Source organism: Sinocyclocheilus grahami, unplaced genomic scaffold (assembly GCF_001515645.1).
Source record: "Sinocyclocheilus grahami isolate Dianchi unplaced genomic scaffold, SAMN03320097.WGS_v1.1 scaffold259.1, whole genome shotgun sequence".
NCBI classification, from domain to species: Eukaryota; Metazoa; Chordata; class Actinopteri; order Cypriniformes; family Cyprinidae; genus Sinocyclocheilus; species Sinocyclocheilus grahami.
In genome coordinates, this window is record NW_015505438.1 from 1,620,314 (window position 1) to 1,641,655 (window position 21,342).

General features: G+C 37.4%; 1 protein-coding gene across 1 annotated transcript in view; it reads right to left on the reverse strand.

Annotated features, from left to right (window-relative positions):
* The window catches only part of LOC107598990 (small conductance calcium-activated potassium channel protein 2-like), a 37,902-nt gene extending 16,735 nt beyond the window's left edge, over nucleotides 1-21,167 (reverse strand). Inside the window, exons 1-4 of the mRNA XM_016290471.1 lie at nucleotides 20,448-21,167; nucleotides 7,479-7,931; nucleotides 3,702-3,797; nucleotides 2,227-2,645 (exon numbers count right to left, since the gene is read on the reverse strand). Of these exons, the coding sequence (XP_016145957.1) occupies nucleotides 2,227-2,645; nucleotides 3,702-3,797; nucleotides 7,479-7,931; nucleotides 20,448-21,167 (1,688 nt within the window). The remainder of the gene's footprint in view (nucleotides 1-2,226; nucleotides 2,646-3,701; nucleotides 3,798-7,478; nucleotides 7,932-20,447) is intronic.
* Between the last annotated feature and the right edge of the window lie 175 nt (nucleotides 21,168-21,342).

Here is a 21,342-nt window from a genome sequence, read left to right on the forward strand (position 1 = left end):
CTTGTTAAATATCTTTGCAGAAAAGATGCATAAACTACAAGTACATATTGTACAATCTTGTCTTATACATATTTTGTGTTCAGAAATAAAACATTTCAAGTCACGGTAATTCAAATTCAAAATGACTGAAAATATAACACCAGTAGACTATCATTAACTATAAAAGTTCTGTTTTTAATAGTAAACAACAGCAGCTTTCAGTCTGTCACCATGATGCAAACATGAAATATCAGACATACAGTAGTAGTTCTTTACAGGTTTTTTTATTAGATTGCGCTGCTTTTCCATAGTTTTTTCTGTGTAAACATGGATGTGTTTGACTGTTGCGCTCGCGTCTCTTGCAGTGTCTCATGCATGAAACGCCATTATAAAAACACTGCGCTCAAGTTAAAAGAAGTTCACTGCCAGCTTTACCTATTCCACTGCTCGTGTCGCATCTTTGTCAACACAAAAGCGCATTCTGTGTGAATGGCGCTTAGCGCTATATTAATGGTCACACGGGAGCGGTTATTCACGGGCGCCAATATGCGGTTGGATCATTCGTTTCTCTTTACTGTCATTGTCAAAGTGTCTAATTCTAACATTTGGTAATATTTCTATTCAAAATCGCGATTCCTCGATTTCTAAAAAATAAAATCGTGGCAAAACAATACATTCGAATTAATCGATAAAATCGGGAAAATCGCCCAGCCCTATTTGCCAGTATAGCTCATCAAGAGAGATGAGCAGAAGCTAAGAGCCAAGTGGTAGTTTTTCCTTGCAGATCACAGACTCACTTTGGACCCCTATCCAGCAGCAGCCATGTGGGAGAAACATAGAACAAAACCATGAACAATGAAACACGCACAGATCCGCTTGCACTGATATCACATTTAAAAGCAACAACATTGGGTCTTGACCAACTGCGTTGGAAGGAGAGAACTACATAAAGGAATTATTCACTCAAAAATGAAAAATCTGCCATTATTAACTCAAAAAATGTTATTTTGAACCCATTAGACATTCTCTTTTCTGTGGAAGAATATCCTGAGTTCTCGTTATAATAAAAGTGAATGGGGACTTGGTCTGTCAAGCTTTAAAATAACAAAAAAAGTACCATAGAAGTATCGAACAGTCCAAATATGTGCCATATTCCAATACTTCTGAAGCCATATAATAGCTTTGAGTGAGAAACAGACTGAAATTTAAGACACTGTTCCCCTACATCTAATAAACTTTGAAATGGACTAGAAAAACCGTACGGACCACAAAAACAGCCTGTCAGCTTTTTGGCTCTAGGTTATAATTTTGATCTGTTCATCACACAACTTACTGAATGACTTCACAAGACATGGAAATGAAGTGCATGAGTGAAATGTGGCACTTTAATGGTGCTTTTTTTTTGTCATTTTGGAGCTTGACATCCTCATTCACTTACAATATGTGAAAAATAGATATTTTCAGAGATTTTTCATCAGAAATTCACATTTTGTGTTCCACACACTGAAAATGGTGTAGGAAACAATTTTTACCTGTTTACTTATTTATTTTTTTTACAAATTAATTGTGAAATTTACTAGCTATTTATAAGAAATGGCAAGTAAAACAATAAATTAAACACGAAATTTTTAAGTAGAAAGACTTATATAGAATTTCTTGTAAAAACTACTCCAATAATCTTTGCGACTTCAAAAAAAAAATAAAAATCAGTAGCACTTAACAATAAGGTTCCAATTGTTAACTATATTTAACGCATTAACTAACATTAACAATGAGCAACACATTGAAGTATTTATTAATCTTTGTTAACGGTAGTTAATACAACTGTTCGTTGCTAGTCCATGTTAGCTCAGGTCAATAAAATATTAATAGATCCAACTTTTGATTTATTAGCATCCCCAACTGCTACCCGGGCGCCGCAGCAAAAAATGACTCCGTGTGTGTGTTCACTGCTGTGTGTGCGCACTTTGGATGGGATAAATGCAGAACACTAATTCCGAGTATGGGTCACCATACTTGGCCACATGTCACTTCACTGCACTTTCATTGTTAGTTAATGTTAACTAGTGTAGTTAACTACTGTTTACAAATGGAACCTTACTGTGAAGTGTTTCCAAAATATTTTTTTACAGTGTAGAAGGAAGAAAGTTAGATCAACATGAGGGTTGAGTTCATTTTTAGGTGGAATATTCCTTTACTACTCCAGGTACAAACAGTGTTTCTTCAGAAATCAAAGGTTTATCTCACCTCTCGCAGACATGCACAGTCCAGGCAGCAATAATCCATGATGATATGCTGAAAACCAGCAGGACTGTGCCTGGGCAGATAGTCATCAAAGTCTTCATGACAAAGCGTGTGTTAAAGTTGATCTTATTGAGGGCTCCGATACTGCGTGACGAGGCATCCGTAAAGAGCTTACTGTGCAGGAGCATGACCCGGCCAATCAGATACAGCCGCAGGAACATGGGGATGGAGAGGATGATGTCCACGTCTGCATCCGCCACAGACGGGGTGTAGGTGAAGGCCAGACGGGCTGTCCAGGTGAAGACGTACTGACCTGGAATGGGGTGGATGGCACACACCAGCAGCTCCAAAACGATGAACAGGATACGCTCGTACGTCATGGCTATCCGCCAGTCGTCTGCTCCATTGTCAACCATAAAGAGCTAAACGTTAGACAGAAACAACAAATTTGAAGGCATTGAAGGGTCCTGCAGCATAACTATGATCTTCATAAACGCAATTTGTCATTAAAAAATGCAAACATCTTTAATTTTCCTGAAAGAATTGTATGAGAATGGATATTAGAAATATTACATATATATAACACACAATATATTATATAAAAGTATATAACTATAATATAAAATATACATATAAATAATTTATTAACATTTTAAAAACAAGATTAAATTTACCTGATTGAACTATAAATGTACATATATGTACACAAACACACAATCACACACACACTATACATTTCTATCAGGTACATTTACCTTGTTTTAAACATGTTTAGATGCTATTTAATAGTCTAAAATTATGTTATATATTAAGTACTAGAATATATCATAATATAATAATTACAAAAATATAAACAAATACATTTAAAATTGAAATTACATAAAATATATATGTCTGTATGTGTGTATATACACACGCACACATACATACAGTATACAGACATATTAACATATGATATATAAACTGACATAATACAATATAAACAATATAAAGAATATATTATCTGAAAGCATTCTCTGTGGTTTTAGTATTATGACTATAATATGGATTTCTTCTCTTTTGTTTCAATGAATGTAATGTACACAACCTGCAATCAGGGATAAAGGTTTTTTAATTGTTCATCCATTCAGTAATTTGACCATCATGTGATGTTCCAAGTCATTAAATAATGCTCACAAAGCAACTGATTGACAGGCCTGTATTAAATTACATCTCCTACTAGCCATAAGCCCCACTTGTAATACCATCATTAATCAAAATCAGTGTCTTCTCTATAAAGACCTCTTAATGGATAGGTTAAAAAAAAGCACAGACGCTGAATGCAGATATCAGGAATTACAAAAGCCAGGGCAAGTTTTCATTTTGCTGCTACCATAAGTCATTAGGAATTGGCATAAGTGCTTCCTCTGTAATCTTTTAGGCTCTTGTCTCAATCTCTGCTCTTGTTTATGGCTTCCAAAGCTGAGTCGGCTACTTACCTGAATCTCTCTTGCGTGGTACATAATGATCAGACATAGCAGAATTACAGTGGAGAGGCTAATAAGGCATTTCAGTGCAAATGAATATGAGGATTCCTGCAGAGACATTGAAAAAAAAACAACAACATTAGTTTACATTTTTATGTTCTTGCAACTCACTTGTTTTTTGTGAATTTGATTTCCAGAGAACATGCATACTAAGAAAAAATATGCCTTTACTGCAATGTAGGCTATGTTGCTTTGGATAAAAGTGTTGTCCACAAGAGTAAATATATTGATAAGTGACAGACAAACACCATTTCTTGATGGTTACTGTGGGTAAGAGTCTTGCACACATGCTAGATGAAGCATACAGCAGTTTGAGGAGTTTGAACTTTGCAGTTCTGATGCATGAAAGCTACCTATATAGTGTTTCAGTTTTTAGCAATTAGTATTTTCAAGTTATGGACTCTTTCAAGAATGGAAGTTTTGGAATACAAGTACTCGATTTAAGAGTAAAAAAAGGTTTGTGGTTAATATTACTTTTTGTTCTAGAACCAAAACCACACAGTCCCACTTTAAAACTAGATTTTAAGCATTTTTTTTTTAAATGTTGCCAAGTTGATACTAAGAAGTTGCCACAAGACTACAACAGTTTAGCTAGACTATTTAATCAACTGCGAACAGCAGCCCCTTTTCGGTGAAAAGGGATTCAAGAGAACGAAATTAAAACGATTTTTGAAATGTTTGTTTTAATAATGTAATATTGTAAATTATGCGGTATTCACCCAAATAAATTTCATTTGTCTTATATTTTGGTCCATAGGTGTTTTTGCTTATTAATAAATGTTCATCTTTCGATTACTGCTGTTGCCTCTAATAATTCTGTGTGTGATTTTAAATTTAAGTCAGCAATATAGTAATTTTAAACAATAGTTGACTTCAATAAAACAACCCAGCATGCTGGGTAAAAACATTTAACCCAACCAGCTGGGTCAAAATAACCCAGCATGTGTTCTGTCCAATATTTACCCAGTGCTGGGTTGTCAAATAACCCAAGTTGGGTTGTTTTTAACCCAGCATTTTTAAGCACATACAAATACCATAGTTAAACTATGGTTAGTGTAGCAAAACCATGGTTAATTTGTGGTTACCATGGGTTAACTGCATTAACAATGTTTTTTTTTGTTTTATTTGTAGTAAAACTATGATTAATTTCCATAACAGATTAGTCAAGCGTGTAAACTCATAGTCTTGGGGAAGCTGTCGTTTTTATGTTACAACTTAGGCTTTTACAACTAGTACTTTTACTCATGTAATATAAAAAAATAATAATTATAAGACAAAAATAAACACCAGCCTTAAACAGCAGGGTTAAGGTGATCTAGTTGGCCTGGAGCTCCAACTGCAAAGTGCCCCAAATCCCTCTATAACCAGACAACAGACCAGGCCAGGGTTACATCTTAACCTGGTCTGTTTGGTTATAGATGGATTTTGGCACTTTTCAATAGGTCCGTTTAAGAGCTCCAAGCCAACTAGACCAAAGGTGCACAATCCTGTTCCTGGTGATCTACATTCCTGCAAAGTTCAGTTCCAACTCTGATCAAATACAACTGAACCAGCCAATTAAGATCTTCAGCAGCACTTCATAATTACAGACAATTGTTTTTGAGCAGGGCTGGAACTGAACTCTGCAGGTAATTAGATCTCCAGGAACGGGATTGAGCATCCCTGAGCAAGACTTTAACTAGCTGGATGAGGCTGTGATTTTTTCAGATGGGAAACATAGCTTGTGCTCTTAACTAATTCCAACAGATGCAGCCAATACTGATATAACACAAAGTATACCCATAAGTCCAGTCCAGTTTTCCCCACACACAATCGTGACTAGAAGAGGAACTAACAACAATTATCTCTTCCTGTCCTTCAATCTTAGCTCTGGTTCTTTCTCGCTGTATGACAATCCTCATTATGAGATCAGTGCAATTGGAGCTCATTAAACCTGTCTGACTCTGCTGATACACTGGAACATGATGTGCTGGCTAAGGCATCAAACTATGCTTTAGGGGAAGTTAAAAAAAAGAAAGCTCCACTCCAGGGATCGTCTAACTACCTTCAGAGCCAGCGATTCGCTTAAGCCAAAAGAATCAACAAACAGATATACTGTAGAATCATATGAGAACGACAACTTGTAGGCAATGATTTTAAAGGTCAAACCAGCTACTGTAAGACCAGCAAATCTGACTGGTTTAAGCATATTTTTTTTCAGAACCATATTTTGCAATGACAGATGGCCTACTATGGTGCCAATATGCCGTTAGTGAATAGTGATAATATACTATCACCATCTTTACTTCATGGCAAAAATGTCATTTTTTTGAAGGTCTGGTGAGTACAACTCTAAGTGGAGATCTCTTACTCTTTCCATAGCTGAGCCATTTAAGGTCCCTAAAATAATTAAGTAAGGAAAAAAATGAAGGGTAAAGTTCACGTCCTTTCTGTATAGAAGCTATAGCTTGGGAAAAAAGAGTGCAAATACTTTCATAAAAAAATTTAATTGTCAAGAACATGCTATGAAGATTTCATTGATTGATGCTCTCTGATGCCTCCATCCATTAAGGAAGTGCGCACAAAGTAGCCGATGTAAATTATGAATTTATCCTTTAGTGTCTTTAAACGGTCATAAATAGATCACTCTTGCACTTCAATATTCTGCAGCATTTAATTACATGGTCTGAATCAAAGTACTAAGGATGAAGTAAGATGTATAAATCTAATCTAGCAGAGGTTAACATGTGAAATCTTGTGATACATCACTGCCCTCTTGAAAAAGACCATCTTACACGAGCATGAATTTTAATAGTGGTTCAGGTGCTGATCTAACGTGTTGATAGCATAGCCATCTTCTTTTTACAATACAATGGGTTTTCTTGGTGAAGCAGGTTGAACGTCTTAACTACAAGTCTGTGTTTTCAACCAGAATCCAACAAATGCATGCTATTACACATACAGCGGCCTCAAAGTATTGGACACTTGGACCAAACTTAAAAAAAAATCTAGGAATGTCTTAATCCTAATCATATAACCAAACAGTGTTATTTTACAACCAATGTTATTTATAAAAAATAAAATAAAAAAGAGAGAGAATACAGCATGACACTTTAGGCAAACACTTCAAGCTAAAACATAAGCTTCAGAGAGTGTTGTTTTAGTATTATTTACATATGATTATAGTATTTATTAATACTTTGAGTTCACTTTCATATTTATATTTTCAGTTTGCATCTTTTAGTTTAAGCAGTTTGTTCTGTGCTTTTGCAGTTTCTATTATTATTATTATTATTATTATTATTATTATTATTTCATGCTGACAAGTGTAACCCACTGATTTTTTTTTAAAGTTAATAAGTTTTTCAATTGATTTGATCTGGTTAGATATTTTCATATATACTGCAATGAAATTAAGTCATTTTTGTATGTGATAGTCCACCAAAAAAAAAGTAGAATTCTGTCATCATTTACTTACCCACATCGTTCCAAACCTGTATGACTTAATTTCTTCTGTGGAACACAAAATAAAATATTTTGAAAAATTTTGGTAACTAAATAACTTCCCACTGATTTCCATTGTATGGACAAAAGTACAATGGAAGCCAAAGGGAACCATCATCTTCAGCAGGAGGAAATGAATGCAGGTTTGAAAAAACATGAGGGTAAGTGATGACACAATGTTTGTTTTTGGGTGGATTATCCCTTTAAATGTCCGGAAAACTCTTTGAGGCCATTCGAAACTTTTACCTTTGTATAAACACCCCAGGAGAGTTCGGTCTCTGTCACCATGACAACAATCCCAAACATTCCAAAAATCAGGGCGTAGTCGCTAAGGCGCTTGCGTTTCTCAAACAGCGCCCTCCGGTGCCCGAGCTTATAGCCAATGTCCTTGTTCTTCTTATGCGGAGTGCTGTATGGTCTTTGCCTCACAAGGTTCTCACTGGACTGCTTACTAGGGTCTTCCCCATTCCCTTTGGAGACCACCACTTCCAGGCCGGAAGTGTGCAGGGTCTGCAAAGGCTGTGTCTCAGAGTCCAGCTCTGCTAGGTTCCTCCGGGATGCCCCCAGACTGCCGAGTGGTCTGACTATGCCCCCATTGTACTTGCAGCTGTTCATGGCTATCTGAGGATACTGTGGGCCGTCGTGGGACAGGGAAGGCCGAGATCCAGCATGGCTCAGCCTGTTGGCATCCGCATTCACCTGCCAGAAATGAGAAGATATTTTATAGATTTTATCATTGTCTTTTGTGTCCAGGAGCTTGTGTGCTGGCTGAGGGGCAGAGCACTGCCGATTCGCAACAATCCTGATTTAATGGACATTTCTTTAGAAAATTACATTATAAAGCATCTACGGAGTTCATAATGCATGTGGGAGGAGCATCGTCTACTGACTGTAACTACTTGGTCATGTGAAATCAACTATTTACAGTTTAATTTATATAAAGAAGCATCACAGGGCTATAATAAAGAAAAACTGAAATAGAACAATGATTTAATTTTTAAAAATATATATATTTTAAAGTAAACTGAAATTTTCAATTAAACAAAAACCGCTGATGGCCAATATATACTATTATTCAAAAGATTTTTTGAAAGAAACTAATACTGTCATTCAGTAAGGAGTGCATTAAATTAATCAAAAGTTATAACATATTCTATAACATATACTTCTATTTCAAATAAATTACTGTTTTTACTGTATTTTTGATCGAATAAATGCAGCCTTGGTGAAAGAATTCTCTCAACAACCCCAAACTTTTGAACGGTAGTGTAACGCTGATACTGTATTTAGAATACAAATGAGTTGCAGGGCTCGCAAAACTTCGAAATCCCTGGTAGCCCTTCGGGCAGGTACTCTTCAGATTTTGGTAGCCTGAAAATGAATTTAACTAGCCCAAGTAAAAAAGATAAATATAGAAAAAATACCAAGGAAGACATTTTATTTCACTACTTACAGGGTATCTGCGGATTTTTAAAAAATCAATTTAAGGCAATTTATGACCCTTTTTAAGAGCTGCACAAGTAAAATGAACACCGTATGAGTGTGGTAGAGCAATGACTATGGTAACATATTAAGCCATAAAATTCACAGAAACAAAAAATAAAATGGCATTTCAGCCTTTAAACTATTATTAAGAAAAGGGATAAATCAAGCTTATAGGCCTGTTTCACAAACAGGGCTTAGACCAAGACAGGATTAGGCCATAGTTAAATTACATTTAAATAATTTAATGTTTAAAAATTATCAAATTAAATTTAAATAATTTTTTATAAACATGCCTTAGAAAAAAAACAATGTGTGTATCTTGAGACAAAACAAAGGCACTGATATATATTTTAAGATCAGTCAGTGCCAGTTTCTTTCAGTTGAAACAGCTCAGAATTACATTTAAGTCAGGGAGTAAGCTTAGGCCTTTGTCTATGAAACCGGGGGATAAATTATATTCATTTAAAACAAATAAATACTACTGTCTGAATTGCTAAGATTTTTAGAAGGCACATTAACGTCTTTCACATTTACAACACTATGTGAGAAAGGCAAATTAATTCTCTGCCAGCAGGAGGCGCTTTTGGAGCGGATAATAAAGCGGTTTCCCCGGTAATGGCTGTACACAAAGCAGAACTTTAACGCTAACTTACTTTATCAGGTAAAGTGAAATGAAAATGCCAAAAAACCATAGACTGTATAAAAACATGGACGTAGTGTCCGTGAAGTCACACGTAGGTTCCTGAAGAGCGCTTTTGAAGCTCAAATTTGGCGGAGCCGGCCGTCGTCATCTTGGCCACGCGTCACCGCGGATCCCGGATAATCGAAAATGGGCAAAGAGGCGGGAGCTGGTTGCTGAAACCACGCCCACCTAGATCAATGTTGGTGACAGCAGCGGCAATCCACCTTTCACTCAAGTGGCCACGCCCTTAATTATGCAGAACTTTAAGGCTTAATATAATTTAAATGAATGAGCTATAAAAAAAATTCACCCCCCCCCCCCTCACAGTTGTCATGAAGGGCAAAATTAGCTATATAGACCAAAACCACTTTTTGTACCAGGCTGTAAACATTTTTTTTTCTGCTGTAAAGCCTATGGGACTGCCTCCCTATTGGAGCCAGCCTCTAGCGGCCAGTTGATGAATTGCAGTTTTAGTCACTTCCGTGTTGGTTTCACACGAGAGAGACTGGAAGGTTGCTGCTTGCAAAAAACCTACTCTGAAGACAGTCGATTCCCTGTAGAGACACATTTACATAAAAAAAACGTCCACGCCGCATTTTGACTTTGAAACGTGCAGCGCACATTTTTATTCAATGGCATCACTGCGCCTTTTGAAGTTTAATCCAGCTTTATCGCGATTCTTGTCTTTCCATCCCCAACTGTAAGACCTCTTTAACTTACTATAATTAAGACTTTTCTTATAGCTACCATTTAACATATTTACAACTTTTTACGGCCTTAAATTTGATACAACTAAATTGAAGACCGCGGTATAGTCCGTCAGGCAGGGTGATACATTTTGTTAGCCTGACTGGAAAACACAATAGCCCCGGAACGTCGGGCTAGTGATTTTGCGAGCCCTGCTAAAATGACAAACTTTCTTAAATGAAAATGTATTTTAGATAACATTTTGTCAAAATGAAAACAATCTGACAACAGAAACTGTTTACTTTAAATAAACAAAGCTGTAAACAGGAATATAGACCAATATCACTATCAGTTTGTCACTACTAGTGCTATCACTTTTCAAAACTGGTCAACTGTTTGGGTGGAAGAAACATTAACATTATCAACGGACCCCAGGGACAAATAGTGAAATCATTTGTATAAATATAAAAAAGCTGTAACCGTGAAAGCATGGGAACATGCAACGTTTCTTTACAGTGTTTGGAAATTTGTGAATATTTTACGTAATTGTATTACAGATCAGTAAATGCGGCAAAATACTTGCGATAATGCTTGTGAAGATGATACAAAAAGCATGCTCACAATAATCGCACATTTTAAAATTATTTCTGAATTGAATTTTTATTCTGAATTTATACTGTTCTAATTTTCGTGGCAATAAGGATCAGTTTCTGTTATCTAGCTGCTGCTGCTGCTGCTGGGCTGACACAATGCCAACTCATTTGCAGAGACCTACTTCTGTAATGTCATTTTCTGATAGGCAGCGCACAACGTAGACCCACATTTTAACTGACTAGAGAGACACCAATGGATTAGAAATGAGTAATGACAGCTGTTTGAAAATACATATGCAAACATATCAAACATACACTGCTGATAGGCATAGTTAACCAAAGCTAGTTGTGGAACCTCCTGGAAACCGTATCTGTCACATACCTGGTTTTGCTGGTTTAGCTGAACCTCGGTAGAGATCATGTTAAATCCAAAATCACTGCTTGAACCTCCAGCCTCCTCAGCATAACTCTTTTTTAGAGAATGAAAAATGTTACTGCACTGGGCTGTACTGACTATATCTATGCAGAAACTGCTACTAGATACTGACGCTTAAACTGAGGTTACAAATAATACCATTCAGGACTAGAAAAACAAGTATTCAGGTCCCCCAAAAGTAACTTTCTATCAAGGTCCCTCGTGTGAGACAGTTCTCTTTCACATGGCTTTCTGCTGACATGGCAACAGATCATTTATATTCTGTACAGCTTTTAGTTTGTCTCACTTTTAGGGTGTGTTTTCTACAAACAGACTGTGGGAACTTGTCCAAAAGTACAGTCTTGTACTGTCTGTATCCTTTTAGGAACACTCTGAATATAATTTAATATACTATAATAAATACTACAAAAAATATTTCTAATAGGTCTAAGAATTTGTTTAAAGAAAGTCTAATCTATAAAATACATGTTTTATTTCATCTATATTTTGTTACAAATGCATATATTGTGTCAGTATGGTTTCATAAAAAGTTGAAAGAAGTAATACATGGCAAATTGTTACAGGTCGGGAAGACTGTAAGCAGTAATAAACTTGAGATTAAATGAGAGAGAGACAAGAGTTAGTTATTTCCTTAACGGTCCTCTTTGTTGTCTTTTAACACACATACACATTTGTATTTCAGAGTCAGTAAGACACTTTGAATCACAAAATTATTCATAAACATGTTGGAAAAAAGTAATACGCACTGTATAGATACTTAAAGGGTTAGTTTACCCAAAAATGAACATTCTGTCATTAATTACTCACCCTCATGTCGTTCTAAACCCGTAAGACCTCCGTTCATCTTCGTAACACAAATTAAGATATTTTTGATCAATTCTGAGAGCTCTCTGACCCTCCCATAGACAGCAATGTAATTACCACGATCAAGGTGCAGAAACATAGCAAGGAGATCGGTAAAATAATCCATGTGACATCAGGGGGTCAACCGTAATTTTACGAAGCCACGAGAATACTTTTTGTACACAAAGAAAACAAATAAAACAACTTTATTCAACAATGCATCATGCGGATAAGTTATCTACGTTGTTTACGCTTTTATTTGAACGAAAACAACATATATCCGCGTGACGCAGCTGACACAAAATTTGCATACGCTGTTTATGTTCAGTGGATATTCTCCAAAATGGCACCAGGGTGACGCGGAGAAGACGAATTGTTCAATAAAGTGGTTATTTTTGTTTTCTTTGCGTACAAAAAGTATTCTCGTAGCTTCGAAAAATTACAGTTGAACCCCTGATGTCACATGGATTATTTTACCGATCTCCTTGCTATGCTTCTGCACCTTGATCGTGGTAATTACATTGCTGTCTATGGGAGGGTCAGAGAGCTGTTCGAATTCATCAAAAATATCTTAATTTGTGTTCCGAAGATGAACGGAGGTCTTAAGCCCCGTTCACACTAAGAACGATAACTATAAAGATAACGATATTAGCCTCTACACCAGCGAACGATATCGTCTGTTTATTCTAAGCGCACATGCGTCTGCCGCTTTAAATTCTTGAGCTCGTTACAGCAGGATGGATTCTGATTGGCTGTCAGTGTTTTATCGGTTATCAGCTGGGAAAAAATTGTTTTGAAAGTGATCACATCAATATCGGTCCTCTGTATCGTTATCGTTGTGGTGTGAACTATGCTATTCTTTAATATTGAGAACGATTTTTAGAACTATATCTTTATCATTATCTTTATAGTTATCGTGCTTGGTGTGAACGAACCTTTACGGGTTTAGAACGACATGAGGGTGAGTAATTAATGACAGAATTTTCATTTTTGGGTGAACCATCCCTTTAAATCAAATCACAATAAAGAAATAATGATAGCAACCTTTAAAGGGGTCATATGATGCTGCTAAAAAGAACATTATTTTGTGTATTTGGTGTAATGAAATGTGTTTATGCGGTTTAAAGTTCAAAAAACACATTATTTTCCACATACTGTACATTATTGTTTCTCCTCTATGCCCCGCCTTTTTGAAACGCGTCGATTTTTACAAAGCTCATCGGTCTGAAAAAGCGAGGTGTGCTGTGATTGGCCAGCTATCCAATGTGTTGTGATTGGCCGAATACCTCAAGCGTGAGACGGAAATGTTACGCCCCTCACATACTGTTGATGCCCTGTCCGGCCGGAGCGACGGATTATAATATAATATTATATAATATACGGATTATAATGACTTATATTGTCTTTTTACGCGTTGCGTTGCATCGCGCCGCATAAACATAAAACTCTGTCTGCATTTGTGATCGGAGAAATGACAAACAACAAGTGCTACTCTACTGCCCAAAACTCTCGTTTGAATCATCAGTGGCAAAGAAAATCACAACGGCCTACCGTGAGGGGAAGCCCCGGCTTAGTGTGCGCTGAGGCCGGGATAGAGTGAGCTCGCCTTCTTTCTTTGCGTGAACATTTGGGTGGCGTTATGCAAATCTTCCCACATCGTGACGTAGGTATGTGGGGGCGTGTTAGAACGAGCTGTTTTAGGTAGGTGTGGTTAACTCTTAACTTGTATAAAGAATATCTCTTTGGTTTTGAGACTTTAGTCTTTGCAACTTTACAGATCTTCTTTATGCACCAAGAGCTTGTAACACTTCAAAGAGAAAGGAAAAATTGAAATCGCATCATATGACCCCTTTAACCAAATGTACAGAAATGCCCTAATTCTTACTCACAACTGGCCTGAATTCAGATAAGTATCAAACAACTCAAGTGAGTATTTCAGGTAAGTGATACATGAGTAAACTTTTCTATGACATACTGTAAGTGTCTTAAAATTATTAATAAAATAAATAATCAATTGAAACTAATTATTTGGACATTAAAACATGTAAATTATAGTTTGGTATGAAATTTAATTAATTTAACTAACCTTGAGATTAAATGAGAGTGAGAGACAAGAGTTAGTTGTTTCCTTAACGGTCCTCTTTGTTGTCTGAGGATGCACTGCAATCGTCACGGTGACTCTACTCTCTCAACTGCCACCCAGAATTCAGAAAATGCAGCTGAACTATTCGGTGCAAACTCATCATATCCACCTTTTTCTTGTCGTAAAAATGGGCGCGGCCATTTGTAAATTATATGGGTCTGGCTTCCGGTCTCATCTGCGTCCACTCCTTCCAGCTATTTTTAGCTGAACAAAACAGTTTGTTTTGCTGCTTGATATTGAAAGTTGGTGTGTCTTATCATATTATTTCAATGTATTATCTTAATTATGAACACACTGGTTTGTAGTGCAAACAGTTTTACCGTTTACTGCACGTTGTTATTCTCCTCGTTATTTACCTATAGCGGCTAATGAACCGGAAGTCTCACCCATAGGCTTACTTCCGCGTTGAAGAAAAAGGTGGATAAGTAATTAAAATAAAACGTATATATACACACACACACACACATGTAAATAAAAAAATGAAATATATGTAAATAATTTAATTTGTGACCCAAACTATATGTAGGGTGGTCACACTATTTTATGAAAAAAGTAACCTAACCATCACTGTAATAGGAAGTCTTGATCAAAAACCAGGTCTTAACTTCATTATACCCAATGTCATTATGTTCTATGAATTATTATGGATTTGTAATGACAGTGGGTTGGAAAAGCAAACATGCAGAAGGACAGAAAGCCACTTAAGGCCCATTCACACCAAAAAATGATAATTATATTAGCGTCCAAAGCTCGATACCATTCTGTTATTATTAGGCATGTGCTGCAGTTATGTTGTCTGCCACTTTAAAAGCTCCTGCTCTTTAAAGCAGGATGGATTATGATGTTTTTACTATTCATCAGCAGGAAAAATTGTTCTGAAAATGATTCCAACAATATTGTTCCTCTGTGCCGTTATCGTTATAGTTGTGGTGTGGACTCTCAGGCCTTTACTGTAGGAAAACACACACACTTTGGAGTATATTTGGAGACCTTCTACTTCAACATAATGTCTCTGAAATACTGTAGGCTATTTGAGCTAGAGAGAGAAATATATCTATTGTCCTTGTACCACTTATGTGTACCTATACTACTTTAAAATACAATGGAATAATAGAGACATAATAAAACAGACCCAGAGGTTCAGAACTGATTTCCAACAAGCAGTGACTGTCTCTCTGATGAAAGAGCTCCAGGGATCAATTGCAATACATAGCAAAGCTCCTGTCAAAACTTCCACTCTTTCCAAGGCCAGCATGGTCTGCCAGTTGCCAAATTAGCTCTTTTTTCTATCAATGTCCAGAGAGAGCCAGTAGTCAATTGTGTTATTAGTCTTTCTTCCTGGAAATGTTAAAAGGTACAATATACTAACATCTGTTCCCCCCCAAAAATGACATTGAATATTGACATTATCCTTAGGGTTAATCTATTTCAATATGCAATTTATTCCTGTGAAGATAAAGCTGAATTTTCAATAGCATTTATTCCAGTCTTCAATGTCACATGATCCTTCAGAAATAATTATAATATGCTGACTTGCTGCTCAAACATATATAGAAATATATTAAATATGATTTTTTTTGGAACAATTTAAAAGTCTTTACTGTCACTTTTGATCAATTTCAAAAAATTAAATATTACTATTAGAAAAAAAATTAAACATTACTGACGCCTAGACAGACAGACAGACAGACAGACAGACAGACAGATAGACAGATAGATAGATAGATAGATAGATAGATAGATAGATAGATAGATAGATAGATAGATAGATAGATAGATAGATAGATGTTCTAGTCACATTTAAATATATATATAGACTTAGATATATTATGCAGACTTTAGTATATTGGCAAATCTCAGCACAGTTAGTGACATTGATCTATTTTGAAACTCCAGAGGAGGCACATTGATTACTGCATTTTTAAAGCAAAAGTCTCCATTTGCTCTCTATTTAATCACATTGCTGTCAAGAGAAAGAATTGGGACATTACAGAGATCTCATTTGATTTTTCTTTCCAATGGGATGCACCACAATGTAACTTCCAGCATAAATGACAGCACAGCTGTCAAACGACAAAGATGCAGAAATTCTTTGCATGACCTTGAAGAGTCAGTTAAACCACACAGCTAAATGCTCCGAGTGCAATTTTATGTTGATTTGGGATACGTCTACAAAACTGATCATATATCAGTCACAAAAACAACATCTGCTCATCTCCATTTTGATGCAACATGCTAGGCCTGTACCACGTTAGAATGGCATTTTCATTGTCTCAGCCTCACAATTTTACATTTAGCTAATTTTCCATATTAACCAATATTCTCTTCTGTGCGTGTCAAAGCTGAAGGGCCCTTAAACTTCACCCTCCCCCTGCTCCTTCATTCCCCTCTCTGCAAGCTTTGGTCCGTACAAATCCAATTTAGCAAATCTATTTTGACATTGAATTTGCACTCATTCAGATGTGGCATCAGACTCGCTGTTCCTCAGGTCTCTTTCTGTAATGAAATGTCTGCCGTAGACCTGGGAGCTGATTACAGATCCCGCTATTCAAGAATATCTTTTCTAACTGCTCTTCACTATCAAAATGTGATCTTTACAACCAGACATCTTCCCTCGTCTTGTGTTGCATAAATTTGCACCTCAGGGCCCGTACCATGTAAGAGCCAAAATAAGAAAAACTGTGTGTGATTTGTTTCAGCCGTTGTGATTTTTATGTAGATTGAACCATGATAACTGGAGAAAGCTGTCAGTTAGCATCTCAATGCCAGTTGCCTGGCTGATGCAGGACCATGAAGGGTTCGTGATTAGAAACCTACAATTCTTTGCTTATGAGAACCACAGAACTTTTTGAGCCAATCAAAGGAGCTGTAAATGCCATGTGACTAATCATTCTGAACTCAAAAAATATTTAAGCATACATTTCAGACATGTACCGGTATTTGAATTGCATATAAAATATCAGATTGAAACAAATTGGATTAATTGATGATAAATATATAAACCCTGTTGTGTATTTTAAAACATTTAGTTTATTAGTACTACTGCGTGACTGGTATAAACCATGTAATCCAAATGGATAGAAATTCTATATGCCATTCAAATAAATAAATATAAAATTTTGGCCTACATTTTTAAATAACGAATGTGGAGCTGCAATGCTGATGGCATGACACAAACACCCAGTCCCAAACACTTCACTAGCAACTTCCCTGAGATATAATAAGAAAAAAGTCAATTTCACTATTATTATTGCTCCCATCCCAAAACTCTGGTGGGCAACTCGTCCTGCTACAGTAATACAGGCATAAATGATAAATCAGATCATACCTACTACATTTCTGAGTGAATGGACATGTTTTTTGCATGGCGGATGATAAAAAAAACATAAGCCTATCTTCTGTGAAAAGATGATTTTATCATATTTATCTGTTGAAAAAATAATTAAAAAAAATTAACGTCTAGGCAGTAAGCAATAGCCTAGGAACAACTTAGTGGACAATTAGCAATAACCTAACAATGGCGTTGAAACTGGGAATACTGGCAAAACTGTCCGTCCAACTCCAGCATCATGAAAAGTAGCAAATAAACTTGATTTTTTACAATGTTTCACATGCAGAACAGTTTCCTGCATTATAGGTTAAAAAGACTGCATTTACATCCTCAAGCAATTGACTTCATAACATAATTTTTATCATTTCCCAAGTGAAATTTAGTGTGCTATCACAGAAATAACTGCAGGGGCTCTCATGGGCTAAAAGACAACAAGAACAAAAGCGGTGGAGACAAGATCATTTTTTCCGAATCAAAGTTTTTGGTAACACTATATTTTACAGTGTCCTTGTTACACGTTAGGTACTTAATGTAGTCATAACAGTAAATTCTGTATAATTACACGCAACTAACAATAAACCAACCATATTCCTAACCCTAATCCCTAAATCGTTGTTAATTAATATTACTCGGTACCTAATATATAATTACACTGCAACAAGGGCACTTAAAATAAAGTGTAACCAAGTTTTTTGTTGTTGTTGTTTTCATCAGGCTACAGAAAACAAAAGATATGATTAGATATTTAAAAATAGATTAATTATACTTCAAATAGCATAAGGTGTTTTAACTGGTTGGTAGCATCAATAATCCAAGATGATGTTAGTATGTTAGTTTCAGAGCATATTCTTTTATCAAAGGAATAGTTCACCCAAAAATGAAAAATTGCTGAACATTTACTCACTCGCAGGTCATCAAAGATTATGATGAGTTTGTCTTTTAGCATCACATGTGAGCCATCAGAATGAGAGTCCAAACAGCTGATAAAAACCATAACAATAATCCACGAGTAAACCACACAACTCCAGTCCATCAGTTAACATCTTGTGAAGTGAAAAGCTGTGTGTTTGTAATAAACGAATCCATCATTATGGCATTTTAACTTTAAATCATTGTTTCTGGCCAAAATACGAGTCCATAATCCATAATAACTCTTTCTCTGGTGGAAAAGTCCATCCCCTGTTGTCCTCTCATATCAAAATCCACCGACATACATGTTTAGAACTGTTTCCGCTTGTAAACTGTGCTTGATCTGTGCATATTTCTCTCTTTATTCAAACGAGAAAACTTTTTCACTGAAGGAAGCTTTATTTGGATTATAGACTCGTATTTTAGCCAAAAGCATTGGTTTGAATTTAAAAACATCTTGATAGATTTGTTTATCAGTATAAACACACCGTTTTTCGCTTCACAAGATGTTAATTGATCGACTAGAGTCCTGTGGATAATTGTGATGTTTTATCAGCTGTTTGAACTCATTCTGACGGCACCCATTCACTGCAGAGAATCCATTGGTGAGCAAATTATGTGAAGCTAAATTTCTCCAAATCTGTTTACCGATAAAGAAACAAACTCATCTACATCTTGGGTGGCCTGAGGGTGAGGACATTTTCAGCATTTTTCTTTTTTGCATGAACTATTCCTTTAATAATCTATACTATCCCAGCAATAGGGTTTGACATAGTCTGACATAGTTCCTGTAGGCACAAATACATACACACTGTAGGCATTGCAGAGCTCTCGGCCAGTTTCAGTTCGAATACACAGAGACGAGAGAGCTCAGACAATTATACTCTCCACAAATTACCCTTGATTAAGCAGCAGAATGCCAGCTGCAGAGCAACAACACCCAGAGATTCTCCCTTCCTCCTGCTCGCTCATACTGAACCAGTCATTCCCTCAACATCCACGGCACATCCCAGTGCTTTCACTCCATCTCAAGAAGAAGCCTAACTGTAAACTCTGCGTAAATATTTACATAATTACAACCCCCCCGTGGAGAGAATTCTGCATAAATGTGGTTTTCCTAAAAGAGCGATTTGTACAAACAGCTAAATGTTTTCGAGCTCCCAGGGCAATATTACTTCCTACCAATGCTGTGCATCAAACAATAAATGACATTATAAATTAATCCAACGCCACAGGTAGAACAATCACTTTTTTTTAGAACAAGCACAATGCAGTCAAACACCAGAACCAGTCAAGCGGAGAAAGAAACAGAGACTGAAGCAAACAACGGGAAAGACTTATGGGAGATTTCATGGGAAGAGATCGCTGATGGGTTTTACCTCCATCTGCTGTGCATTGTGAAATAAACTGATACTAATGTCTCTTCGTTCTAGCAGTGATGTCTAACCTGTCATGAATAATACAGGCCTGAAGTACATGTTAGTGCCACTCAGGGGGGCTTTCCCTTGGCTTGCACAGGCAGAAAATGGAACAGGGAGGCAGAAACAGGTCGACTCTCCCACAAGGAATGAATGACACTGATTTGCCTTTCTGCCTTGCTTTTCTGGCCCCTGCTCCTTTCAGGCGATGAATGCATACAGACAGACAGATAGATAGATAGATAGATAGATAGATAGATAGATAGATAGATAGACTAATTTTAAACTGTGACTCACATATGATGAGGCAGACTAGAAATATTCAGGGTTAGACTACATATGAATGATGCAGGTGTAGGAATGAATGAATGCTTCATAATGCTTACTATTAAACGCCATCATGGGAATCATGGACAGCCTGTTGCAAGCACCCCCGCCTGTTCTTTCTTTCCATGCTTTCGAGGTTAACACGATTACCAACACCTAGCAACTACTAAGCAGCCCTCTGCATCCACACGGCCGAAATTTGGTGTTAAAAATGGCAAGCCATTTCAAACACGACCTCCCAGTATTGCGCTGCCAGCGTAATCGGGCGCATTGCTAAAACCGGCCACCTGTTAAGCATAAACTTCACAGAGTGCATGTATAAACGATGCGTATTTCAACGAGTCGGTGTATGCAGGCTTACCTTACAGCCTTCGTGTCTGTGTTTATTCTCCTCGAGCCACGGGCGACTGTCAGAGGACAGCGGGCTGCTTTTACTCCGCTGCGAAACGGAGTTTCTGGCTCCCTGGCATCTATCAGGCGTCCACGCTACATTCCGCTGCTCGCCTGATCTCAGGCTGTCTTTGTCACGGTGGTGCTGCTGCAGCAAAGACGGCTGCTGGCTTCTCAGCTCCGCGGATCCCCTCACGCAGCAGTTGGGCAGGCTGCTCCTCAGCAGCCGCTGCTGTTGAACCTGTAGCTGGAGGGAAGGTGGAGGGTTGTGATGCTGCAGCTGTTGCTGCTCTTGCAATCCGCAGCTGCACGAACAGTGATCTTGTTTGCAATTCGCAGTTTTGGCAGCCCCTCCAACACTCTGCTCCCGACTTGGGGAGGGTTTGGAACAGTCTGCGAGACTCGGGTTGCTCCTTTGGCTTTTGACTGGTGCTTCTTGACTGAAAGGGCTGGGCAGGTTCTCTTGGCTCTGTTTTGGCAAGGGGTGTGCGGTCTGTCTAGGGCCACCCCTGTGCTCCGCGTGGTGGTGGTGCTGATGGACGGCTCCCGAGTAGCGATGCTGCATCCCCGCCTCACCTGCGGCGGAGTGCCGCTTTGCGTTGCAATGATCCGGCACTCTTTCGCTGCGCGCAGCCCCGGTGGAGTCAAGAAGGCCCGTTTCATTGGTAGGTTTGACTAAGACAAGCCTCATCACGTCACTATGGAGTTATAGGGAGCCCCGCCTTCATGTGACAGTCCAAGTGTTTATATGAATGAGTATATTAAGAAAAGTGCTCAGTACGCGTTTGCTATTTGAGGCGGGTGTGGGGAACGCAGACGCGCCGAATTAGGGCTAGAACCCCCCTAAAGGAAATCGAAACAAAAAG